The sequence below is a fragment of the Emys orbicularis genome, chromosome 1 (genome assembly GCF_028017835.1).
Source record: "Emys orbicularis isolate rEmyOrb1 chromosome 1, rEmyOrb1.hap1, whole genome shotgun sequence".
Taxonomy (NCBI): domain Eukaryota; kingdom Metazoa; phylum Chordata; order Testudines; family Emydidae; genus Emys; species Emys orbicularis.
The window spans coordinates 203,171,644-203,197,803 of NC_088683.1; the positions used below are offsets into that span (position 1 = coordinate 203,171,644).

Below are 26,160 nucleotides of genomic sequence, written 5' to 3' on the forward strand. Positions count from 1 at the left end.
AATTGAACAGTTTGAAGAAAGATGGATCAATTAGGATGAACTGATGATTACAAAAAATAACTGAAATAACTTTTATAACGAAGTGTATTCTTACTGCAACTCCTTCCCTATACTCCCTCAACTCTGCTATATATCTGACATCCTCTCATTTACTGTTCATGTAAGAAAGGAACTTGTACTGTCAGCAAAACTAGGGACAAAGTGGTTGAGGTAATATCTTTTATTGGACCAACTTCTGTTGGTGAGAGAGACAAGCTTTTGAGCTACACAGAGCTCTTCTTCAGGTCTGGGAAAAGGGACTCAGAGTGCCACAGCTAAATACAAGATGGAACAGATAAGGAGTAAAAACATGTTGCAAGAGACCATTCAAGGTGAAGTGCGCAGTTAGCACTTCTACAGCCGTAGATTGTTGTAATGAGACAAATCATTTTTGGTGTCTATCAGAGTTATGAATTTAAGCTCTCAGGCTCATGAAGCTGTTGTGCAAGTTTCCTCTGAGGATGAGAACTGAGTGGTCAGATATGGAGTGATCATTTTGTAACAAGTGTTCACCCATGGATAATATGGTGTTTCTGCCTTTTACCCTTTTTCTGTGTGAGTTCATTTGAGAGCGTAGTGATTGTTTTGTTTCATCTACATAGTTGGTTGTTGGGGCATTTAATGCACTGGATGAGGTACATCACATGTTGTGATAGGCATGTGTATGACCCATAGATCTTGAAAGGTGTGTTGTGGGGGGTATCGATCATTGTAGCAGTGGAGATATGTCTGCAGGTTTTGCATCTGTTGTTATGCCAGAGTCTGGTGCTGCTTTGAGTTGGTGTCCTGGTCTGTGGGGAGCTTGCTTCTAATGATGAGCTTGGTGAGGTTGGAGGGTTGTTCGAGTTCCAGTGTGGGGTGTAGGGGACAACTATCAGTGTGCAGTCGGAGGTTTTTATCTCCTGTATTAAAGCGAGTTCTCCCGGGGTATTTGCAATCTACTTCGCCTTCATCTAACAAGGGCATTCCACCAGAGGTTTTAAGTGTGTTAAGGTGTGTATCCCGGACTTTCTCCTCGGAGCATGTTCCTCAGTATCAGAGTGCCTGGATAGCAGATTTCTTGGTGTGTTTGGGGTGGTTACTTGATCGGTGAAGATAATCTGTGTGTTTCTTGTTTCATCTTCAAAGTACCTTACAAACAACAGTCGACTGATCCTCTTGTGAAGTAGGTGCTGCAATTAGCTAATTAAAACACCTAGGAATGTAGGTGGGTAGATCCTGTCTATACTGAAGTTTTTTGCACAAGTGTATCTACACCAGCATAAATGTTGACTTACACTAGTACAACTTATCCCACAGTAAGTTGCACTGCTGCAAGTCATGGCTTATACCAGTGTAGCATATCTACACTAGGGATTTGCTATAGTGAAGCTACATCAATTTACCTTCACTGGTGCAAAAAACTCACTGTAAACAAAGTCTTGGTATTAATTTATCATTGTGCAGGTAACAAAAATATAAGACACAAAAGGGTTAAGAGATTTGCCTAAGACCACACATAGATGCACTGGCTAAGGAAGGACTAGAACTCTGGAATTACTGTCTTTTAGGGCTGGTCTTCCCTATGGGGATACTGACACTGATGCAGGGATCGATTTAGCGGGTCTAGTGAAGACCTGCTAAATCGATGGCAGAGCACTCTCCGGTCGACACCAGTACTCCAGCTCTTTGAGAAGAGTAAGGGAAGTTGACCAGAGAGTGTCTCCCATTGACGCAGAACAGTGAAGACACCGGGGTAAGTCAACCTAAGCTACGTTGACTCCAGCTACGTTATTCATATTATTCACGTAACTTAGGTCGACTTACCCCCATAGTGAAGACAAGCCCTTAGTCTCGTGCTCTTGCCACTGGAACATGTCTTGTCTCACATCACGAGTCACTATACCTAGCCTACTCCTAAAATAAAATATTTTCTCAGTGAAATGCAAACACACATGTCAGTGTGTCATTTATAAAGCTGCTTATATTATTATGAAAGTTATAAAATAGGTGTCTATCACAAATGACAGCAGAAAAATACCCCACATTGAATAGATCTAAATTACCAGTCATATCACTCTGTTACGGTCTAAGAATAGATGGGCCTTGCTCCATGCCCTGAAAGTCGACAGACTTAGGCCCTACCAGCCTGGTGGTGAGTTTCAAAGTCAAGGGCTCTCCATTGAGAACACCCTGCCACTGGCCACAAGACATTCAAACCTTGAGACGATCATGAAGAGTGGCCTAGCACACCTCAACTGTTGCAGTATCACATAAGGAGAGGGGAGAAGGGGTCTCTTCAGGTAGCCAGGATCCAAACCACAAAGGCCTTTATAGATCAGTTTCAACACCTGAAATTGCACCTTCAATGAGAAGTCAGTTCGGACTTTGAAGAATTGACTTAATATTAACCTCTGAAGCTGCCACTGCCAAGCAGGTAGCCAGCAACATTCCGTACCAACGACGTCTTCCAGATGGTTCTAAAATGCAAGCCCTTGTAGAGCGCGTTGCTATAATTCAGTGCCATCATGTAAACATGTGTGTGTCATAGGCAGACCTATTTCCTCATAATTCAGATTCTTTTCAGAACATACTATCACTAGTCACAAACTGACAACACAATTTATTTCTTTTACCTCTCTTGCTCTCATTATGCCTTACAGCAAAATGATTTTGTTAACAAAATAATTTTAAAAATTAGACGGTGGAATGGGCAGTATACATACTTGGGAGGGACAATTAGCATCTGCATGACATGAACTTTATCTTTTGTGCCAACATTTCCTTGCTGCTCTGGGAGAATGCAAAGCAATCCCGGCGACTGATAGATTGTTGGGAATGCCCTGCATTTTCCATCTGTTAAAATGTTTTTTCTTCAGCATGCCATGTTTCCTTTTGTATATGCTCACATAGTGCAGTGTTTTATTCTGCTTAAAGCTGAACTCAGTCACTGTTCCTGAATGGTTTCTCCAACATGACTCTCATACGGAAAAAAATGTAAAAAGAACACAAGTAATGAAATGTGTATATATATATATAAAGACAACATACATATTAAGCTGTATAGTTTAGATTTGAGCTAGAATGTTTTGTAATTTCACACTGCTGCTGTACACTTCTATATGAAAATGATATAAGCTGTTTAAAAAAGTCTTTGTTGTGTACTCATAATTTAAACCCAGAACTCCTACTCCCCACTAAGTATTAATAATACAAGAAAATACATGAATACAGAATATGCACACATCAGTGCTCAATCATTTGTGTTCATTGCAGCCCATTGCATTCTTTGTCTATACATGATCTATTTACATTGGAAGCTCTTAGGGGAAAAGTACCTTGGCCAAGATTTTTTAAAAGTAACTAGCAATTTTGGGTGCTGATCCTTAGAGGACAAATGATCTGTGAAGTGCTTAGCACACAACTGGTTTTATAGAAGTAATAAGATTCTGACTCACTCTCTCATTTTATTATCTAGCAAGCCAAAAATATCACTTAATTTTTTCATTTGAATTTTCTGCCAAATAATTTGTGAAATATTATAAATCCCCAGGTGAATGAAAGGGTCTGATAAGTAATCAGTGAAACCTGGGGGGTACGATCTTTTTATGATGGTGACACAGCCACTTATTCATATGTGATTTCTAAATTACAGTTTGATACAAATCTTTTCTTAAAAGTTAGTCTCAGTTCCAAGGAAGGAAAGAAAGGATTTGAAGGCATTTAACATTATTGTAGTTCATTGAGACAAAAAGAAAGACTTGAAAAATGTTTTGGCTTTCAGTCAAAGCTGTGTTTAATAGAAACTGAGGACAGACACAGAAGTCCCAAACTAATGTATTATCATAAATTAACTCTATAGGGGTCTAGGGAGTTAGCAGATTAATGCAATATAACTAGTAAAATAAGTTTTCACTTTTGGGACCTAAAGCTTTTATCTAACCCTCACTTGACAAAATCTAACATATATTGTAAAGTCAGGTTGTACAATACAGTAGGTCCCAAAGCAATGCAATAGCTTTCTCTTGTATACAAGCCCTAAAGCAAGGTTTAAAAATGGTAGTTGTATAAAAACCCAGTGAGATCATCCATCCCAGATGTGAATGCAGAGGGGACCATTTATGCACAGATCTCCCAGCTGCCCTGGGAAAGAGAGGCAGAGGTGATTACTTTCTGAGTTCCTGGGGGGTGCTCGACCTCTGCTCTGCCTCAGGCCCTGCCCCCACTACACCCCATCCCCCAAGCCTCCACCCCTGCCCCGCCTCTTTCCGCCCCCACGGAACAGCTGATCGCGGCGGGTGAGAGGAGCTGATCGGCAGGGCAGAGTGGGGGCGGGAGGGCTCGGGGGGAGGAGCAGATTTGCGGGGCTGCTGGTGGGTGCTGAGCCCACACTATTTTTTTTCCATGGGTGCTCCAGCCCCGGAACACCCACAGAGTCGGTGCCTATGAAGAGAGGGATCATCCAATTGTGTGGCACTGCCCACCCTCCTCCTCCTCCAAGGCCTGTGGAAGGTGCTCTGCGGATACAGGGTCTGTGTAGAGAGTAAGGAACAGACTGTATAGGTCAAGGGAAGGAATGGACTGGCCGGACACACAATGTCTCCTCTCCAGCCCTGGGGAGAATTCCCAGAAAAGATACCTGGGAGAGGAGGAGGGGCAATCCCCCAATGAAAAGGTCTCCATAAGCAGGGCCGGTGCTACCATTAAGGCAAACTAGACAGTTGCCTAGGGCGCCAAGATTTGGGGGCGCCAAAAAGCAGTGCCCCCAATTTTTTTTTACAGCGTTCCTGGGCTGGGCTGCCGGCAGCGCTCTGACATGTGCGGCTCAGACTCCCTCTCCCATTGCAGTGGCCGCTCCACTTCTCCCGCCTCCCAGGCTTGTGGCGCCAATCAGCTGTTTGGCGCCGCAAGCCTGGGAGGGGAGGAGAATTAGAGCAGATGCGGCGTGCTCAGGGAGGAGGGGGAGCAGAGGTGAGCTGGGGTGGGGAGCTGCCGCGGGGGGGGGGGCACCTCAGGGTGGAGGGGGGGGGCGGGGAGCTGCCCTGGGGGCCTAGGGCGCAAAACTTCCTTGCACCGGCCCTGGTTATAAGAGGATCCTTGGAGAGTTCCTTCCTCAGAGCCACCTTCCATAGGTTTTTCCATGGAAAGGGATGATCTGATCCCTGCTCTTTACAGCTGGGATTTAATCACATACTAGCCTCTGGACAAGCTGCTGTCCTGCACTTAAATACACTGATTTATCAAAAGTGGATCACAAACGATCAAAGGTGGAGAATGAATACTGGCCTCAGTCTTCTTGTTAACGCTGCCAGCTGGCAATAGAACTGGATAATGTCTGTCTGGCCAGCCTCTTTGCCCTGGTCTACACTACACAGTTAGGTCGACATAAGGCAGTTTATGTCGACCTAACTATGTCAGCGTAGACACTACAGCCTTGCTCCCTAATACATGTGCCGTACTACACCAACATAATAAATCTGCCTCCACGAGAGGCATAGGGCTGATGTTGGTGTAGTTAGGATGACGCAATGTCCATGTAGACACTGCATTACTTACATCGGCCTTTGGCTGTCATTCTTGCCAATTTCATGACTCCATGCTGGAGTCGTAAAATTGACAAGAAAGTCCTCCCCACTCTCAGCCCAGCTGCTGCCTGCTGCCTGGGCTCCATGCTGAGAACCCGCTGGGAGCCTGGGCAGCTGCCCCACTCCCAGTGAGGAGCGGGCAGTCAAGAGCCCAGATGGCTGTCCCGCTCCAGGTGGGGAGCATGGAGCTGAGAGTGGGAGGGGAGGGGGGTGCAGCGGAGAGCAGGGAACAGAGAATGGGGGGGGGGCTGCTGGCGTGGAGCTGGGAGCCCGTTGGGGAGCAGCAAGCGGAGCTGAGAGTCCGGCAGCTCCTCACATTGCCCTTCTTAGGTCAGTGGAAACGCTCCTGGTGAGGACACATATCACCGACTGAAGGACAACAGTGTGGACATGCACCACCCCAGTAAGCTGTAAGTCAACCTAATATAGGTTGACTTAAGTTTTTAGCACAGACATGCCCTTTGTTACATTCTTCCTCAAGTTCTGCTCAGCAACCTACACCCCAGACTGCTCTTTGAGAGGAGTTCATATAGTTAATTATGTATGGCCAAAATTAATTGGGACAACCATATATTCATGCTGGACAAACACCTTTAACATTCAGCTTTTGCCTGGACAACTCAGCTTAAAAAAAAAAAAAAAAGTCTGGCGTAAATCTACAAATCCTTTGGAATTTACACAGTGTCTTCAGCACACAGCTCTACTAGAGAATCACTTCAGAGCTGTATAGTTAAAACAATCCAAAAGGAAGAACTAAAAGAAGTCAAAAGAAGGAAAATAATTTTTAAGAGCAGCCATATGTCAGACAGCCTTAGGGCCATATTTAATTTAAGAATCATCATAATATTTCTACCACGTTTCCAGGAGCAATTCTCTTGATCTGGATACTGCTAATGATTTTTCCCATGGACTAAATTCATAGAAACACAACTTGCTTTATGAGTCACAGAATCAGAGAAGATGGAGTTGAAAATGAGCTCTTAGGTAATCCTATCTACTTGCCAGTGTAGAATATTTCCCTCTTATACAAAAGTTAAAAATAAGCATTTATTAAAAACCGGAAAATGAAAACTTTTAGAAAATAAATAAAAGTAGTGGAGGAAGAGTCATGTCCTTTTGTGCTTTGGCTCTATGCACTACGATAATTTTACAAGAAACACTGCATAGATATGCATATTCAGAAATGCAGCAAAACAAAAGAGAAAAGAAATTAAAACTAGACACAATTCTGTAACTAATTTGTACATGCAGTTACCACACATGGAAATCTTGTATTTACATATGCAAATTGACTAGTAAACAAATAATTGGCCTTTTCCACGCACAATCACTGTAATCAAGTACCCATAAAGTACATAATTGTGCAAGCATTTCAGGATCCACATCTGAGAAATTTGGTTTTGTACGTATCTATGCAGGCATGCACTCACAGTAGTACGTGACATATTATTCACACCTTTACACACCACAAATACTTAATCAAAAAAATCCAGGCGCTAATGAATATATGCTTTTACATCCCTGGACATCTGTACTTTTCTACTTGACAAAAATAGCTTAAAATCACATTACATGTTTTTGTTTCACCTTTTGCCCATACTATACACATAAATTAAGGAGGCAGCCAGCTTCCATTATAAAACCCTAATACCACACCCCTATAACTTTGCATCAAACATGTTTTGACCAAATAATCTCTGAAGACAAGAGAGCACATTTCTGCAAAGTTTGAAGAAAGTGTGTTGATCTGTGTTTGGTTCGTTGTTTTTTTTTAAGTTAAATCTCATTAAAAATTATCCTGGTTTGAATTTTGACCTTTGTCTTAAATTTATTCTTAGCTCAAAAATGGCTTGTTGCTGCTTTTTTAAACTTTCCATACAGTGGAAAACTTAGGCACTAGTTATATTTGATGACTATAAAGTAATTATATTGTAAGTATAAAACAAAGTTAGTAACAATTTTTGTTGTTGATAGGTTTAGACCTAATCCTGCACCTATTGATTTCTATGAGAGTTAAGGGCCTACTCTTGTTCCCATTAACGTTAGGGCTTGTCTACATTACTCGCAGGATCGATGGGCAGTGATCGATCCAGCGGGGTCAATTTATTGCGTCTAGTCTAGACACGATAAATCGACTGCCAAGCGCTCTCCCGTCGACTCCGGTACTCCACCAGAGCGAGAGGCGCAGGTAGAGTTGACGGGGGAGCGTCAGCTGTCGACTCACTACTGTGAAGACACTGCGGTGAGTAGATCTAAGTACGTCAACTTCAGCTACGTTATTCACGTAGTGGGAAATGTTAGCTATTGATTTCTGTTGGAGCAGGACTGTGTTCTGTGTGTGAAAATGTTGCCCTCTATTGATTGATTTCCACTTAAGATATGTCTACACTTATGGCAGGGTGTACAGGCAGTATGGACAGTGAGGCATGGCTTAGGCAAGCAAGGTGCCCTATACACATGAACCCTGAGTATATACACTCCATGGCTCTCTAGCTGCCCAAGCAATACCTCCAAAGTCTACACTGCTATTTTTTACACTGCCTCCTTGCTGCCAGAGCCTTTCCCTGCTGCTTCCCCACTGTCAGAGACTTTCACTGCCACAGGTAGCTACACACTGCAGTGACAAGTGTGGACACAGCCTGCCTTTCACTGTGACATGTAGCTACACATACTCTGTGTGCTGCTGCAAGCATAGACAAGATCTTAGAAAGAACATCAAGGTATTTATACAAGAAGTAGCTCATAGAGGTATTCCTTTGGCTCAAGTGGTAGAGGCTTGTGGTTTTAGTTTTAGTTTTGAAGGATCAGGGTTCAAGGATCAACTGTGCAGGTGTGTGTTGATTTATTGTGAAGAGGGGATAACCTTTCCAAAGTTAATGTTGCAACCACAGCCCCATTATAAGGCTGATTTTGCGCTCTTGTAATTCTGAAGGCAGGGGGGAAAAAGAAAAGAAAAGAAAAGACCATAACAAGTTCCTCATGTTTTCAAATATTTAGGGTTAATACTCATTGGTAACTAGAACAATTAAAATTTTGTATTAGGATTACTACCTTAATTCCACCCCAGCCTGCTATTGTGAAAAGTAAAATATGAGAATTGATATTTTTCTGTCTGATCCTTGGGTACAAGACCAATGCTTGGAAGAGATTACTGGTCCTGAAAGCACTCTTAGTAGTGTGCCTGCCCAAGTGTTTCTAGCCCTGGCAGGCTGCGAGATACTGCACCTTAAAATCGTATTATTTTGATTACCATCTTGGGTTTTATTCCCCACTTAAATTTCAACGTGATGTTTGCAGCCAATATCTCACAAGCCACTAGAGTTAGAGATGAGAGACACTGTCAAGTCAAATTTGACCCTCAATTTAAATGTCGTAAAAATAGGTTTTTACAAAATACAAAACAAATCAAAAAAGCCCATCCCTTAAGACGAACAGAAACAGTACCATAACTTTAAAGATTTCCTATAAAAATATAACCCCCTTCCCCAAACATTTTTATTTAGGCCCCGATTCAGCAAATCCTTGCAATAGGTACAGCACATTGGGCAAGGCTATTTGTGCGTCAATGAAAATGCAACCTTAGGCTATGTATGAGCATATGTAAGGCTAAGCACCAGGGACAGGCCTCCAGAATGGGCACTGATATGCCTCCCATGTTACCTGCAAGTGTACAGAGTTTAAAAATAAAAGTGTAAAGGAAAATGGGCATATCTGAGGGACCCTGGGGAAGGGCATGCTCATGAGGCAGTTAGCTGTGTCCTGATCCCGCAGACACTTATGCATGTGTATAATTTTACTCATGTCAATAAAGTTTTGAACTAATGTTTCCTTTTTAAGTTGCAACCTGATTGTGAACTATTTATTTCTAAGCATGGCAAGCCTCAAGATACTGGAGCTTACATCTTTCATGATCCCCTCAGTCCAGCAGTGCTTCTTTTGATACTGGTCCAGGTCTGAACATAGCAAAGCCCTGACCTTGGAACAGTGTGATTTTCAATCCCTGCAACACACGGCATGTACTACAAGGAACCCCTTAAAATATGTGTATGCAGATAGCAGTAATACAAGCTATTTTTGTACAGATGACTGCATTTGATCTAATTGATTCAACAAATCCAAAGTGCCATAAACACAAAGAGTGAGAGAATATAGAAAAATAAGGTATGGTTCAGTACTGCTTCAATTGCCTGAATGTTATGAGAGACACTGAATAGAATTAGACAGTGGAGGGAATTTTCAGCCTAATTAATAAAAATCAGGTGACATGACGCAGTTTAGGAAAACTGAGGTTTACCCATAAGCCTGTTATAACATGTGCTCTGGGTAGCATCTCTTCACTGCATTGACTGGGGCTGGATTAGGCCCATATAGTCAAACAGTTTGCTGCATTTTACTCAACTATCTAAAGAGTATTGCAGATATCAAATATATGTAACAGTTGCTGCAATTCAAGAAACTCTTGATTAGATATCAAACTACAGTACTTAGTAGCAAATGTTCTGTTCTTTTATATACAACAGATTATCTGGCAATAATGCGAGTTATGTGTCTCTATCAAAATGAAATTTGACCCTTTAGTACTATGTGTATAAAACTTCCTTGTGTGTACTACTCATCTTATATGTTTGACTTCCCTATGACAAATTGAAATTGCATACAAAAAGGCTTTTACATGTGTTTGAGTTGTGAAGCTACATATGTAGCTTCAGTAGCGATGATTTCTTTACTTCCTCTCTTAAATGTAAAACCTTATTAAATATTAACTATTATACCAACTGAGCAATTGATCTAAACCAGCAGGTAAATCAGCAGAATGATATTGTTTCTTAGAACTCTATCAGACACATATTCAAAAAACCTAATGCCGACTTGATCTCTGTAAAATCTGAACACGGCCAGGTGACTGTGCATGCAGATCTGGTATTTGCATATACAAATACCTGTTTTGCATGCACAGTTGGTGGTTTTCTATAGATATTTCTCAGGAACCATGTATACACCCATTCAAAAAACAAAACAAAACATCACCACCACACACACAGAAAGAAAGAAAGAAAGAAAGAAAGAAAGAAAGAAAGAAAGAAAGAAAGAAAGAAAGAAAGAAAGAAAGAAAGAAAAGGTCCTCTGTGTTTCAAAGGCTGGCCTCAAATCCTAAAAACCCAGGGACCTGATCTTCAATACATTAGTATAGCTGCATATGCTGATTTATACCTGCTGAGGATCTAGCCCATAATTGCAGGCAACTATTAAGAATAAAAGGCAGCTGAAAGCCTGAGAGTTTTCTAACCTACTATATTTATCCATTTGAACCTCACTGTTCTTCCAACGCTCAATAAATAACCCTGGCTTACAAGGATCACCCTCTAGTGGGTGTTCGTTTCTTTCTGTTCTCCTCTCCTGGGATGACTTCTCTTAAGCAACAGTTAGAACCTATGCCAAATGTTCAGAGGGAATAAAAGAAGGAAACCACAAACCTCAATTTACATCAGGGCATTTTGATAAAAAATATGAAAATTCTACATGAAGGTTAGTGACTGAGGTTAATTATTGCCCATGGTAATAAGCAGAGCACATGTTGCACAAGCATCTGATGACTGTACATCTGTTTTTTCCAAAAACTGTACTTGTGTGAAATTTGTGGATTTGTCCCTACAGATATCAAATCTTTCATCTTCTATTCATACTTAATGCTTTAAAATTTTTTGGCAAGAACTACTGTCTGTGAAAATGTGCACCCCAGTGGAGTAAATTCCATCTGTCTGTTTGAAGGGCTGTTTTTAACAATTACAGTTTTCCTAAGTTATAAACCAGCATGAGGCACAATAAACTATATAGAAGAACAGTGGTTGTCATCTTTCTGAATTTTTTTTTTGCTTTTGCCTGCCAACTTTGAAAAGTTAGACTAATGGCATCTTGGGTTCTAAAGTTAAAAATCCTATGACCATCTGAAAGTCAAAGTGACCAGGAAATGCTGCATAATGTACGTCCTGTCCTCTTTTTACCCAATATCCCTTCGGGCTTGTGTACTATACAAATCATACCTGAGTTTGTTGCCTTCAAGTGCAGAGCACTTCAAATACTTTTTTGAACAACAGAATACACTCGTGCAGAACTAAGCTCTAGAGAGGCATATTTAAAATCATTAGTGGATAGCCTTAGTTCAAAGTACATCCATTGCTCCCAATTAATCTTATATTTTGCTGCATTTAATCTGACAGGTGATGAACCCCTGTTCTAATATGGAATCTCACACCTGCATTAACATTGTTGCCAGATCACTTACTTCTGGGTTCTCGAGGTCCATCCACCGTTATCTTGATGGCTCTATGATACGTGGCTACTTGCGGAGGATTTGTAAAGACTGTGATGGTTAGGGTGAAGCTCTTCCCTGCAACAGGAAAGCACATTACTCTCTTACTGATAATTACAATACAAGATGCACTGAGATAATTTGTATCTGTCATTTTCAACAGCTCGAAAACACATCATATTTTAGTCTCTATATATTATATATGTGTCCATACAGTGCAGCATTTCACATCCACTTCAGGGCAATCCAAGGCTGTGTATATTCCGTACATGGCTACTGCTCCAAGCACGTATAACGAATTGATTTACATTTAATGTTATTTATACTTTGTAAAATACACAGTTTACAGCTGGACAGTTATATTTTAAATTATCCACACTACCACTTACAACTGATCTATGTTTGTTAAGGGTGTTAGTTCACAGAGCCCTATAAATTATGGCTGAGTTCCAAAGCTGCCTAAGGAATCTGAACACACAATTCCCATTAAATCAAAGGGATGTTCAAGTCCCCTAGGAAACGCTGAAAATCCCATGGTAGATGGTTCAAGCTAGTGTTGGATCAATTCTACAGAATAAACAGGAATCCTTTAAAATACAGAGAAATCTACTACCATAGCTCCAAGAAATTATAGAGACAAGATAAAAAAAGATCTCTATAGTTTGTCTGAAGGGAATTAAAGAGTTCCATGAAGACATAACAGTGATCTGATTGTTCTGGATTTCCTCCACTTCCTCCCCCTTGTTTTAAACCTGGACAAGAATATTTTATACAAACTCAGCTTTTTTATTTTATCCCTTTGTGGGTAAAAACTTGCTTCCTGGATTTCTATGGAAAGTTTTGCTAAGATATTATGATGGGTTTCACTATAATTCAAAGGGAAGACTTCAGATATAGTATGTGCATGCCATAGTTCTGAGTTTTGAAAATTAGTCATTTGGTGGTTCAAATGGAGATAAGAAATTATGATATAGGCCCTCATTATTATAATGTATTTAAATATTTCTGCTTCTGTTTTGGTGCAAACTCCTTTTACTCTCATTTGTAAAATGGGGATACTACTACTACTTGCCTAGTGTTCTTCAGATTATTTAGTTATTGAATGTGTGGCATATTGACAATGTAAAGCACTGTATAAATATTAATTATTACTTTGGCATTTACAGAAATAAAAGGCTGACAGCACTACCTGTAGCCAGTTTTAGTATAGTTCTCTGAATGTCATGGGGGACATGGATAATCATAGAATTTTCAAGAAACATGGCCCTGATTTGGACAATGGGGAGTTTCAGATAATTGAGGTTATACTTGCATAGGCATGTGCTGTACAAACTTTCCCACACACCGCTACAAAAAGCACCTCATTGCTGGTCTCCAACATTCCTGTCAACCAAGTCTCAGGGTTCTTCTGATGAAAGCTTCCAATTGTTATAGTTTGCTTTGTTTATCTAGATGTAGGTATACATCCACGTGTGATGAGAATAAGACAGTTTCACTTTCAATAGTATCTGAACTCAGTTCTTATCTAGGTATTGGTATGGCCCTCAGCACTAATATCTGAGCACTTCATAATCATTAATGGTTTCTGTCCTCACAATGTCCCTGTGAATTAGGATGGAGCAGTAAAGCTCAGGTTAAATAAGGGCTTGTTTACACAGTGCAGCAATGTGCTCTACAGGGGTGTGAATTCTAGAGCACACCAATGTGTTGTGCACTAACTGGCCCATGTAGATCCTGCTGACGTGCACTAAAAGTTCCCTAGTGCATGCTAATGTAGTTCCTTTCCAAACAGAAGTACATTAATGTGCCCTAGGGAACTTTCAGTGCACACCAGCAGGGTCTACACGGCCAGTTAGTGCACAGTGTGTTGATGTGCTTTAGAATTTGCACCCCCTCTAGTGTGCATTGCTACAAGCCCTAAGTGTCTCAGCCAATGTTACACAAGTCTGTATCTGAGCCGGGAATTAAAACTCAATTCTTCTGCATCCCAGTCCTGTGCCTTCCTAATACCCTTCCAACCTCTGCTGAAAAGTAGCTCCAGGTATCGGGAGGAGCTGTAAAGGTGGCATAAAAGCCACCTTTGATCCATGCCTCAAGACCGTTGACCCCTGACTTGGGTCCACTCAGCCAGACTCAAGGCCAATGTGTTTTTGACATTTTCTAAATACCAAATTGTATGACAGATCATAACAATTATGTTGCCAATACTCAGACTTTTCTATGAGGGATCAAAAATAACTACTATTAAAAACTCCCCAAGAAAATTAACACCCAAAACATGAGATTTTAACTAATATTAAAGGGACATAATCAAGCCAAAAACATATCCTGCTTCTTTAGGAAAATATTTTACGTACTGTTATTTCAAGTAGCACCTAAAATGCCTATAACTGAAAGAGATTAGAGAAAAATAATACTTTTCTATTTATTAATCTATTTCTAGCTATAATGTTTCCAGTTTATTTACTTGGGACATATGATAACACTTAATGGGGCATTTTCACTGTTTCCCTAACACACTCATCAGTCCCCCTGTTGTTTCTGTAGGATTTTCACACAGTACAAGGAGTGAGAAAAATATTTTTAATTGTTAAATGTGATTGTAAAATCAAAAAAATTACCATAGAGAATCAGGGCCAGGTGCAATATTTGTAACTCCTTCAAAGATATTCTTCAAAATTTATTAGATTTCAAAATGATGGTGCCTGTTGTGACACAATTTGGCAAAAGCAGGAAGACACTCCACTTACTTTTTACTGTTTATAGAAGTCTACTCATTAACCACATGCTGGTTAACCACAGGACTACATAACCATATGCCTATGTGTCACTTACTGTTACTCTCTGATAATTCCACTGTAGTCCTCTGGCCATTTTGTTTAATTTGCATTTAGTTTTACTCATTACACATGTATTAACTATATGTCTGGTTGATTCAGGTAAAATTAGCTAGAAATGTATCCAACCTAATTTTACGTGAATTAATCAAACATATAGTTAATACATGTGCATAAAGATCATAGGATGAATGCACCCCCAAACTTTCCCCTTGCATCTGTGTATTAGCATGCAGCCTAAATCTGTGATCTCATTTTTTCCTAGATACACATGTGCCTATTACACACAGAGATGTATACAAACACACATGATCTGTCAAAACTGGTTATTAAATTTTGGTTCAAAAGAAATATCAGATTAGTTTCTTGATAAATGACAGTCAGATTTCCCCAGCACACAGCCCTTTGTTAGCTAATGGGAAGAGATGAGACCCCTGTTTTAAACAATCCACAAAGCACAAATGGAAAGACTATGCACAAATGGACTAGGGATCATGCACACACAATATGTGGTAATTAAAATTGGAAATTACTGTGCATATGTAGGCATATTGGTTGAGAATAGTGAAATGATCTCATATGAGGTCCTTTCTTTAACACTGCTAATGAGCAAGATTTAGAGACTGCCACTCCCTCTGTAATTATCCATGGCAGCTCCTAACATCAAGGATGTGGCAGCTCTTGATCCCAAGGATAAAACTTTCAGGAGCCTGGGGCTTTTTCAACAGAGGGACCTTGGCTTTGGAATTTACTCCCAGCAACAACAAGATAAGCCCAAGTCTTGCATCTTTAAAGGTACAGTACAAGATTCACTGTTTCAGTCAATCAGATCTGTCCCCAGTATTAGGGTAGCACAACAGCCTGGCAATGTTTCTCCTGCAAGATCCCCACCATGATTCACTTGAAAAAACAATTTAACACGGGAAAGAGAACTAGCTGTATTTCTGGACAGGCAATAAGTAACACTTAATTTTGTATATGGTGCCTAGATACTACGTTGATGGCTGCATTAGAAATTACACAGGAATGCTCTCTAGAGCCACTGGTGATTAAAACGTCAAAGGAAAAGATAGATTAAAAAAATCTCCTAAAAATCATAGCTTGATGGTCTAATGATAGTGCACTGCTCTGCCAGACAGGCATCCATACTTGTGTCCTGAGCTCAGTCATTTCCAGTCTGGCAGGGACTGGAAATGCAGCGAGAACCAGGGAAAAGTGAGACACTTGAAGTGCCCTCCCTGTGCACCCTCTGGATGATGCTTGACATTGTGTTGAAGGGCTCTTCAGGGAGCTGCATTCCAGCCTCTTCAGCTGGAGAGGGGGTTGCTGTAATCTGGGGCCTTTGCAGCTTTTGAAAGGGAATGAAGTCAAGGTGGGAAAATAGCGAATCCCGAACAACAACCTAGTAACATGCAAAGAGGTTTTGTGTATTGCATTAGTCATCCCTGAGAGATGTAATTACAAGAACGAGATGGCTCTATGGATGGGAGGCATTTTTTAGAATGTGTGTGGATGCAAAGCAGCACACCCAGGCAAACTACAGAGAATGGCAAACAGAAAGTAGCACAGAAGACATGTGGCCAGCAGGGCTCGCCAGATGTTTTTAAAGGATGGTTTTCTGTCTTCTCATGTGGAATGTGGTTGTGGAAGAGAAATAAGTAGGGGAGATGAGAGAAGAACTTTAGAGATTACAGACCATATTATGAGTGCCCCATTCCATTTTTATTCAGTCTTTTCTCAGGCAAAACTCCCAGCTCAATCAATGGGGGTGGGGGGGGGGAGAGAGAGGAGTGTCTGAATGAGGATTGGACAAAAATGTAGTAAAAGCTTCAGGATTGGGCCAATAAGGTGAGGAAGGGGAAAAAAAGCAAGAGAAGCTGATGATATGGTTACAATAGCTATATGTTGCTTTAGGATTTCTTTTGTCACAGAATATTATTGGTTTTCTTAAGTAATTACAATGCATTATTTTAACAAACTGGAAAAGAAGCAAAAATGGGAAAGGAGCCAAGAATGTTTGCACTGACAAGGCCAAGCAATATGGATGAAAAAATATGAAATGTAAAACAAAAATACACAATACAACACAGATGATATTATAGCTAATTCCATGATGTCTGAGAGAGGTTTCCACATTATAGTAAGAGAAATTATGGTACAATATGTTCTGCTACTACTTTTTCATACTTATGTGTTCATCTGATTTTATTAAACCGTGCTAAATGATGATTGTTATATATCTTTCAAACTTCTCATGACACTTCCCTAGGTATCTGCCAAAGTGCCAATGTAAAGATGTCTACTATTTTTTTTTATAATGTGTGTGGCTGTATGTACATGCAATATATACACACATACGAACATGCGCACACACACACACACACACACACTAACAACTATACATTAGGGAAACATTTTGCCACTCTTGATTGAGTAATAGCTTACTACTTGAATAATCCCATTGAAATTGATGGGATGAGTAAGAGTAGTAGAACTGACTCTTAGTTAGCTGTTGCTTAGTGCATGGTTTATTTTTTTAAATGCTTCACCTAATTGTGTGACAGTCTAGAAAAAACTAAACAAGGTAAAATTCTGTCCTCAGATGTCTGTCTTGTTCCTGTTGTCTTCAGTGGCAGTTTCATACAACTAAGGACACAACTTTGCCAATGGCATTTCATTCAGTGGGCATCTCATAGGAGAACAATTATAGTTAAAGTAGAAGATATTAAAGAGTTAACTTTTGTTAACCATTATCACATAGATACCACAGACAGCTATTATTTCAAGCACAAGAGAAACTACAGTAACTTCATATACTACTGTGTGGTACCTGTTGTCAAATACAGAATTTTTAATGGTGACCACTGGACTATAAGCCAAATTTGACAATGAGAGCACAATGGGCATGCCTGCAAAACTGTGTACAAATGATTATTTGCACCTAGAAACCAAAAAACTGTGTGCACAAACAGGTAGTTGCATGTACAACAGGCCTTTTTTTCCCCACATGAAAATAGAGGCCTGTGCGTGTGAAATGTGGGATTTTGGAGATGCAGCTGTTGCACCCTTCCAGCCAAGTGATCCCATCAACTTAACTGTATGGCTATATTCTGCAACATTTCTACTGGATAATTCCAAGTGTCTCATTGCACAACGTTCTTACTTCTACATTTACCCGTATAGGGTGAAATTCTGTCCCCAATTAAATCAATAGATGTTTTGCTATTGACTTCAGTAGGGTCAGGATTTCACCCATAGGGCCAAATACTGTCCTTCCTTCTCTGCCCCAAATAAGAACTACAGAATTTAATCCACTGTGTGATAAGATTCTGAATCATCTGAATACTAATGGCTCAGCAACACAGACACTAGTAATTTGGGTGCAACTCAGCTACTGGCTTCCACTCTTTGCTTTCATTTCTGTTCCCTGCAGCACTCCATAAAGTATGTCTACTCTGGAGCTGGAAGGTGTAGATTACAGTTTACGGAGTCAGACCCATGCTAGTTCTGATCAAGTTAGGAGGCTAAAAATATAGTGCGGCTCAAGTAGTGATAGGGGCTAGCTGCCCTGACTATGCACCCGGGTCTCACATGGGATTGTACTTGGGGGGGCTAGCTCATCGCACCACTGCAGCGACACCCCTTATTATAGTATGCTAGCTCAGAGCTAGCGTGGCTTTGTCTCCTCAAGCTGGAATTTATACCTTCCAGCTTCTGCGTAGACATACCCATACTGACCAACAACAGATGCAAGCTGTACTCTCACATTTCCCCCACCCATACACCCACCTTTTCTACAGCGAGCAAATCAAATGCTTTCGGGATTTATAATTAATTTTCCTGCATGTTGAATTAGTTTCTCAAAAATTTTCAGAATATGTGTGGTGGCGGGGAGAGGGTGTATTTGGATTGAAACAATCTTCACTTTATTATTTTGTGAATCATAAATAGGTGTATTTACCTCACTCTATTAGAAGCATGGTGTGTATATTAAGTCACTGAATTCCAAAAGTGAAATTAAGTGATATTAAAAGGGACACCAACATCAACCTTTTTTGGGTCCTAGAATCCAATCTATCTTAAAAAACATTACACATATGGTGAGGATTTTCATTAATGCTATGTTTTAAGAAAGCCATCCCACTACAAAGAATTTTTTTTAAATGCACAATTTTGACATAAAATATTAAAACTAATAGATCCAGATCTTGGGGCCAGTCAGAGGCTGGTTCAGCCCTCAGGACAATTTAGAGCAGACACAAAGGTCTAAAAATGTGCCTGGCTCTCCACGCCCCTTGGGGCTATTCTGGCAGACAGGTATTGCTGGTGTACAACAGTGCTCTGGCCACAGCACCAGCCATGCGCCCTGTGCTACCACAGCTATACACTACCTGAGGAATCCTCTTACACTGGCAAATCCCCAGTACCTAGTTAAAATGGATTTTTTTTTACCCTTTGCCCTGCAGTAGCAGAGTTGATAATCTGTCCTAGTGTGTGAATGCCTCCTCTTTTCTTCAGAAAGAAGTAGACTAGTATCCCCGAGCAGTACACATTCCAACTAGCATAACTGAGGATGCTAGCATACAGACAATAAATGGGACACAGTGAACTCAAATATCACATTTCTGTCTGAACACTTTTTTATGTATTACTGTAACAACTGTTGCCTTAGGGTTTGATCCTGCAATTCTTGGAAGAGCAATCCTTGCTTACATGAATAAGGATTACTCGTGTGAGTAAGAGCTGCATGACTGGGCCCTCCGATTATGAACAGTGACAGATTTTCTCTCTATATATTTTTCAGTTGTTTACTTTTTCATTTGACAGTGTTTTATGTAGAGTCAGTTTCATTTCTGCATTGATAGTCAGTTTCACTTCCCAGTCTCAGGCACTAGCATGAAGCCACCCTTCTCCTTCACTGCTCGGGGAGTCTCTATGCCCAAGTTTTCCCTGCCACTCTGAGAATGTGTGTCACAGTGCAGCTGGTGCTGCTGTTCCATTGTTTGCCTGGCAGAGACTTGATAACCCTTTTCCCATTTAAGAATTGAGATTATTCATTTATCAGTTTTTAAATATTGATGTTTTAAATAAATGTGAATTCCATAGAGCTTAATTTAATTCTGCTTTTTTTTTAAATGTAAATCTTGCTTATATTTTATGAATTTTGGAACACGACAAGTGAATTGACTAAATCAGAGACGTGACCAATGCACGATTTCCGCACTTTTCTAGATACCGAATGGTGATTGTTAGTAGACCCCGGCTGGCTCTACTATCACCATGTTCTCAGAGACCTCCCTCCTGCCATCCTGGTCCCAGACCCATAGACCTCATGCATAATCTCCTCCCTTTTGCTCAGTTACTTCCTGATACACGTCTTCCCTCCTGATTTGTCTGCATACTAATATCCTCAGTTATGCTAGCTGGATAAAGTCAACAGCCACTTATCAGGCAGGAGGCAGTGGGAGGAAAGAAGTGTAACAGGAAGTAACGGAGCAAAAGGGAGGAGATTATGCATGAGGTCTACAGATCTGGGACCAGGGTGGCAGGAGGGAGGTCTCTGAGAACATGATGATAGTAGAATAATTATCTTACATTGAATCACATTACCTACGGGGGATTACATCAACATCAGCAGTACTCTCCCCCACAAAAAAGCAATATATCTGGAGATGACATCATGGCATTGTTCAAGTTCATAGGTCAGGTTTTATTGGGGGTAACTGCAGGAATTTGGCCAGATGTGTATATTTGTATATTAATGTCTTTAATTTTATGTGTTTCAACTTTTAAGCATCCCAGCAGTGTGGTGTAGTATAGTGTAGCGTAGTGTACGTTGGAAGGAAGAATGATGTTGGAAACTAGAAAAAAATATATATTTCATCCTGCCCTAAGAAACAACAGATCCACTTTATAGGGAATGTTGTGTGGAAATGCTTTGTTAGGCTGGACGCCTGCAGATCAAGTTTTCAGCGTGAATTAAAGCATTTGATTAAAAGACTGAAAAGAGAACTCTTAATGGAGAAGCCAAGCAGCCTTGAACTGTAAGTAGAGCTGCTGCAGCGCCTCTATAAAATTCTTAGGAACATGGGTGGAGACAATAATTACAGTACAGGAAGAATGAGAAGCTGTTGGGTGCCCAACCTGTGTGGCACAGTGGCAGTACAAAGGGATTATACGGCTTTATTGCTAAAATGTGATGTTTATTGCAAAAATATTATTGAGCACTGAAAGGCATACGTGGACTTCATAAATATTTGCATGTTACTAATGTTTGTAAAAGGGGTTGGGAGGGTTGAATTACTGAAGAGTGATTTTTTCCCCCACAAAGATCAGCCTGACATATAGCACTTCATTTCTGCCATTCGGTAGCTAATTTTCTGCTCAAGATACTGGCTTGGTCCTTTTGAGTTATGGCCACCTATGTACGCAGAAGTGCTGCTTTTTTAGACTCATCCAGCATAATGTTTTACATTTACACAGATCCTTTCACTGCAAAAGAGCCCCCCAGTACTTTACAAATATCCTGAAGTCACTTTGTCCACCAGTGAAATGCAGCCATCTCTGGGGTGGAATGCAGCAGCTGTTTAGCAGAGTGCAGTGATGCTACACAATAGTATAGAGGGGGGAAAACCCACTGTAAAAAAATGAAATGGAGAGGAGAACTCAGGGAGGCAGAATAAAATTACAATGTGGCCTTATCCTTGCAAAAATACCTTGGGATCATTAATTCTAATAATAGTATTTAAACCTTCTGTAACACTTCATAATTTCAAAATGTTAATGTGTTGTTACAACACCTCTGGAGGTAGAAATTATCACTCCCATTTTATAGGTGATGAGACGCACACTAAAAGGTTAAGTGATTTGCCCAAGGTCACAGAACAAGTCAATAGCAGCGGTAGAATTAGAACTCAGGAATTCCTGTCTCCCAGCCCTGTACCTGCTAGAATATTACTAGACTTGGAAAGATTAGATTTTTATTGGGGAATGCCGGTAAATGTTGATTTCACTGTATACATGCAAACAGATTAAAAAAAATTCCATCTAGAATAATCAAAATATACAGCTAAACAAAGTACAAAAAATGCTGCTGGAGAACTCATTAGACTGAGGCTGGATTTTGAATTAGGCTGGTTACAAATGGACTAGCAAATTAATAGTAAAAATAAGTACCATTTGTTGATTTAAGGATATTGACTTTTTATATTTTGACCCATGACGTTGACAATTTGCATTAGTCTATAAAGCTTTAACTTTTTGAATCACAACTGCCATTAAATAGTCTGACCATCCCCCATAATTTCCCACTACTTTGAAAATTTAAATGGATACAGATCTTAAAAAGTGATTAAAAATAAACATTGATATGATCCATCAAAATTATATATATAAAAAAAATTGAATTCTGCCAAGCCTAAATATTGCCTCTCTTTCAGAAGCATGTTTGGAAAAACCTTCATTTTTCCATGTAAAAGATGGCATTTTCCACCTCTCAGCATGGCCTATTCCCAGCCTAGGGTGCTTATTGTGTAATAGCTTAAAGAGTACCAGCTATTGATTCACCTGCTGTAATTCTTACTGATTTTGTCTTGGCTTCTTGCCCTTTTGTCTGCACTGGTTTTCACTTTGGACAAATCCCAGTTCAGCCACCTGTTCAGACAGACACTGGAAGATCTTAGCATTTTGGCGATTAGTTCCCAGCTGGGTCTGGGCACACTTCTCACCCTGCAGAACAATGAAGCCAATGACCACCACATTGCTCCAGGCAGATGCATGAACAAAGATGGTGTCAGTACACAGGCTTCAAAAGAGTGGTGTGCACCCACTCTGAATATGGCTGGCAAATGGCACCTGTGTGTTTGTCAGCACTAGTTGAACAAGTGAGTGACCTCCAGCCCAGATGACCCCCGAGTAGTGGAGTGTAGAAAGATGACCAGAGAGGTGAGTTCTGCAGTGAGTGGTGCAAGTGTGGAACATCAGCAGGAGGACTGTTTGCAATGACTCATTTGATGTGGGAGTAGGACGCATCTACACTGGCATTACACTGATGTAACACCCACTGATACACAACTTGGGGTAACTTGTATTAATGGATGTCCAAGAACCACTGATACAGATAGATTTCTGTATGAACACCTGGCACCTCCCACTAATAGAAAGTTCCTTAAAGGGACTTTCTAATGTAGCTAAGTCTTCAGTAAGACTTCAAAGCATGGACATTACTATGTTAGCTTTTACAGCTGTGGTGCGTTACCTTCAGCCTGTCAATTATACATGGCCGCCTATCAATGTGTTTCCTGCAGCTTCTCGCTGAACTTCAGGAAACTGGACAGGAAACTCACTGCATGCACTTCCCTGCAGAGCTCTAGTAGCTTCATTCCTTCCTTCCAGTAGCTGCTCCTCCCCACTTCGCACTTGTCAGCCTCCAGGAGCTCCTCCTTCTACACCCACTCCCGCCACCCAATGCCTCTCCCTTCCTTGCATAGTATTAGAAGCAACCCCTTGACCACAAGGAGGGAGCAGAAGTACTACTGCTAGTTGACTGGGTGAGGCTAAAAACTAGAGGGCCTTATTTTCATTGACATAAAAGCTATTTTGGTACTTTGCCTAGCACAATGGAGCCCAACTTGCTTGTGGCCTTTAGGTTTTATCACAATCTAAACATTAAATAACAATAATTTATACCACCTTAGCAGGTAAAGTGCCTGAAGCTGGTAGCGTAAGAAAGCAGAGCTGAGCTTCAGGCTACAATTGGCTTGGGAAGAGGCACCCTGAAGGCAAAGGGTAAAACCCAGGCCCACTGGAGTCAATGACAGAACTCCCATTGATTACAATGGGGTCAGAATTTCACTCAGTGGCTGTAGGACAAGAAATGGAGGGGGATAGTAATAGACTCTAGTAATAGAGGAGCAGGAATAAGAGAAAAAATGAGATGGAGAACACAGAAAAAGAGGAGCGACTTTAGTTAAAGAGACAGAGAACAAAAGGGAAAGAAATGGTCTGAGAAGGAAAGTCGTAGTCAAAAAGAGAGAAAAGGGATTAAAAATGGGAGAAAAGAGAAGCAAAAGATTTAAGATTAAACAAAATGTCCCCCCCACCCCACCCCATTTACTCTAAATGCTATATGAGGGGACAATACAAACTGACCCCAAAGTGCTGGAGGCTTATGTAAGTTTATATGCACATTATATTATCGTGGCCCTCTGTATGGCAACAGTTGTGCACCACTGATTTAGAACACCCTCAGTTCTTTTGTTAAGTACAAGAGAGTTGATGAGAGCTGCACACTTTAGAGTAGTCATTTGAAGTTCATTAAAGTGCCCTCAGGCCAGAGCACTAATTATTTTTCTCTTAATGAGTTTATTTTGACTACAAATCAGCAGCTGTTCTTGGTGTGACTTTTTTTCCAGACAGTTTTGCTTGAGAAGATGTCTAAAAGAGGGCACACAAGAAAGAAAAGCAAACCAAACCAAACACAAAACAAAAAATGCTTAAAGGCAAACAGATTTCTTGAAACAATGTAACCTCTTCTTTCAGTGAGATACTCTGTTTTCCATAAACAGTATCCTCCTAAGATGAACTTCTTTTACAATCATACAAAATAAGAAAACTCTCAGATAACAACACGCTATCTCATCATCATCATCATCATCCCAAGTTTAAAACAAAATGTTCAAGCACGGCTCCGTGCAACCAAAAAGTAGATTTATTGTTATTGGAACTAGGCCAGTAGTTCAGCACTTGGCATGATCGCTGTTTACAACCATAATGCTCCCGGAGACAGGAAGCTCTAAAAATCACTCTACCATTATTTTTCTCCTATTGACACTTTCTGATTGAAACTTCTCCTGCCCAGACCAAATTTAAGTAACCCAATAGAATGTCTGTCAGCTGGCAAAGATAGCAGGAGTCATGCTGAACCCTCCGGACCACATGATGTTTTCAATTCAAATATCCTCGCTGAACTGTATCGTATACTTCCTTAACAATCAGCAATTCATAGAGAAATGTCTACAGTTATATATTCAGTGCAAACATAAGTCAGTTTTGGTTGTACAGTTTTATAAAGAATTCTTCTCCCCTCTCCCCACTAAGTTTCCAATGAAAGCTTGCACCAAGAAAGTGACTTTGTCTAAAGGACTGTGTTATTAATTAATATAATTTGCATATCTTTCCCCACAGTGATGGATCACCACTATTTGATTTGCAAGATCTATGATACATTATATAAATGCAGAGAGTTTTCATGTCAGATTTTGCCATGACACTTAATTTTACAGAGAAATCTAAAAGAATACTTCAATCCTACCTGAAATGATGAGCTGAAACTTGCTTATATTGTATTTCATCTCTGCGCTTACATATCTTACTCACATGGCATAGTATCATTCATAATACATATTTGTTAAGCACTGAGAACATGCTAGATGCTGTACAAAGTTAAAGACAGTCCCCATCCTGCAGAGTCCTGCTTTCTAATAATTTCTTTACTAACAACTTTTACTTTCCCAGTCTTAAAAGGTCAATGACTTTTGAGTAGTTCTCTACAAATAAACAAAGAGAAAAAGAAAACCAGAAAAAATGTTTTAACCAATTGAAAAACAGTTTACAATAATATTAACAAACAGCTGCACACAGCCTTGTGAATAAATACCCCCCCCTCTCTCTCTTAGGGTGATATTCATTTTACTTATACAAAGTGTGAACAATCAAACTTAATGCAGGTGAAATATGCAAATAGTAGGAGGCAAAATTTACCCCCTCTAACCCAGACCCAGGGTCTGTATCTGCAGTCCAGTATGCTGGGGTGACCACAACCTATGGGCTGGAGTAGTGACCACAGCCCCTTCACCACTTGCAACAAGTCTTAGGGACACTGGATTGGCACACTCAAAATATCCCAAGGCTCCTCCCCAAGCTACTCTCCAGCACCACTTTCCACAGCACACAGGGAAACACAGCTTCCTCCAGTCACAACTCCCCTTCCTCCCCCCCAGCAGAGTCCCATTGTGTAACATCAGTGGTGTGCTGGCCCTCCATGCAGGGATGAATTTCACCCTTCGGAAAGTCAGTGATCGAGGATGATACTAACTTGACAGACCCGGAAACAGAAGTCCTTTATTAATACACAGGATATGAACAACACAAGCAACAGATAGTTCTGGCTTTGTATCCTATTATCAAACCCCTGGACCATCACCTCTATCTGTCTATCTTGCTGTTTATCACAATATCATATGTTTATACAACAATGTTGTTTTTAGACTGCAACTTTTCTTTTTCAAATACACTGTTGTTACTTTTCTTCTCTTTTGAGCTGATCAATTCTAATACAGTGAAATCTATATAAGAGGCCATCCTTTTCAGGCAACCTCCTGTTTCAAGAGACTCCCCTCCCCACAGTATT

At 40.4% G+C, this 26,160-nt stretch overlaps 1 protein-coding gene across 3 annotated transcripts in view; it reads right to left on the reverse strand.

Annotated features, from left to right (window-relative positions):
* The window catches only part of RUNX1 (RUNX family transcription factor 1), a 204,359-nt gene that overhangs the window by 47,307 nt on the left and 130,892 nt on the right, over positions 1-26,160 (reverse strand). For all 3 annotated transcript variants that reach the window (XM_065402432.1, XM_065402445.1, XM_065402439.1), the window contains one exon: positions 11,887-11,991. In XM_065402432.1, coding sequence (XP_065258504.1) covers positions 11,887-11,991 — 105 coding nt within the window. The remainder of the gene's footprint in view (positions 1-11,886; positions 11,992-26,160) is intronic.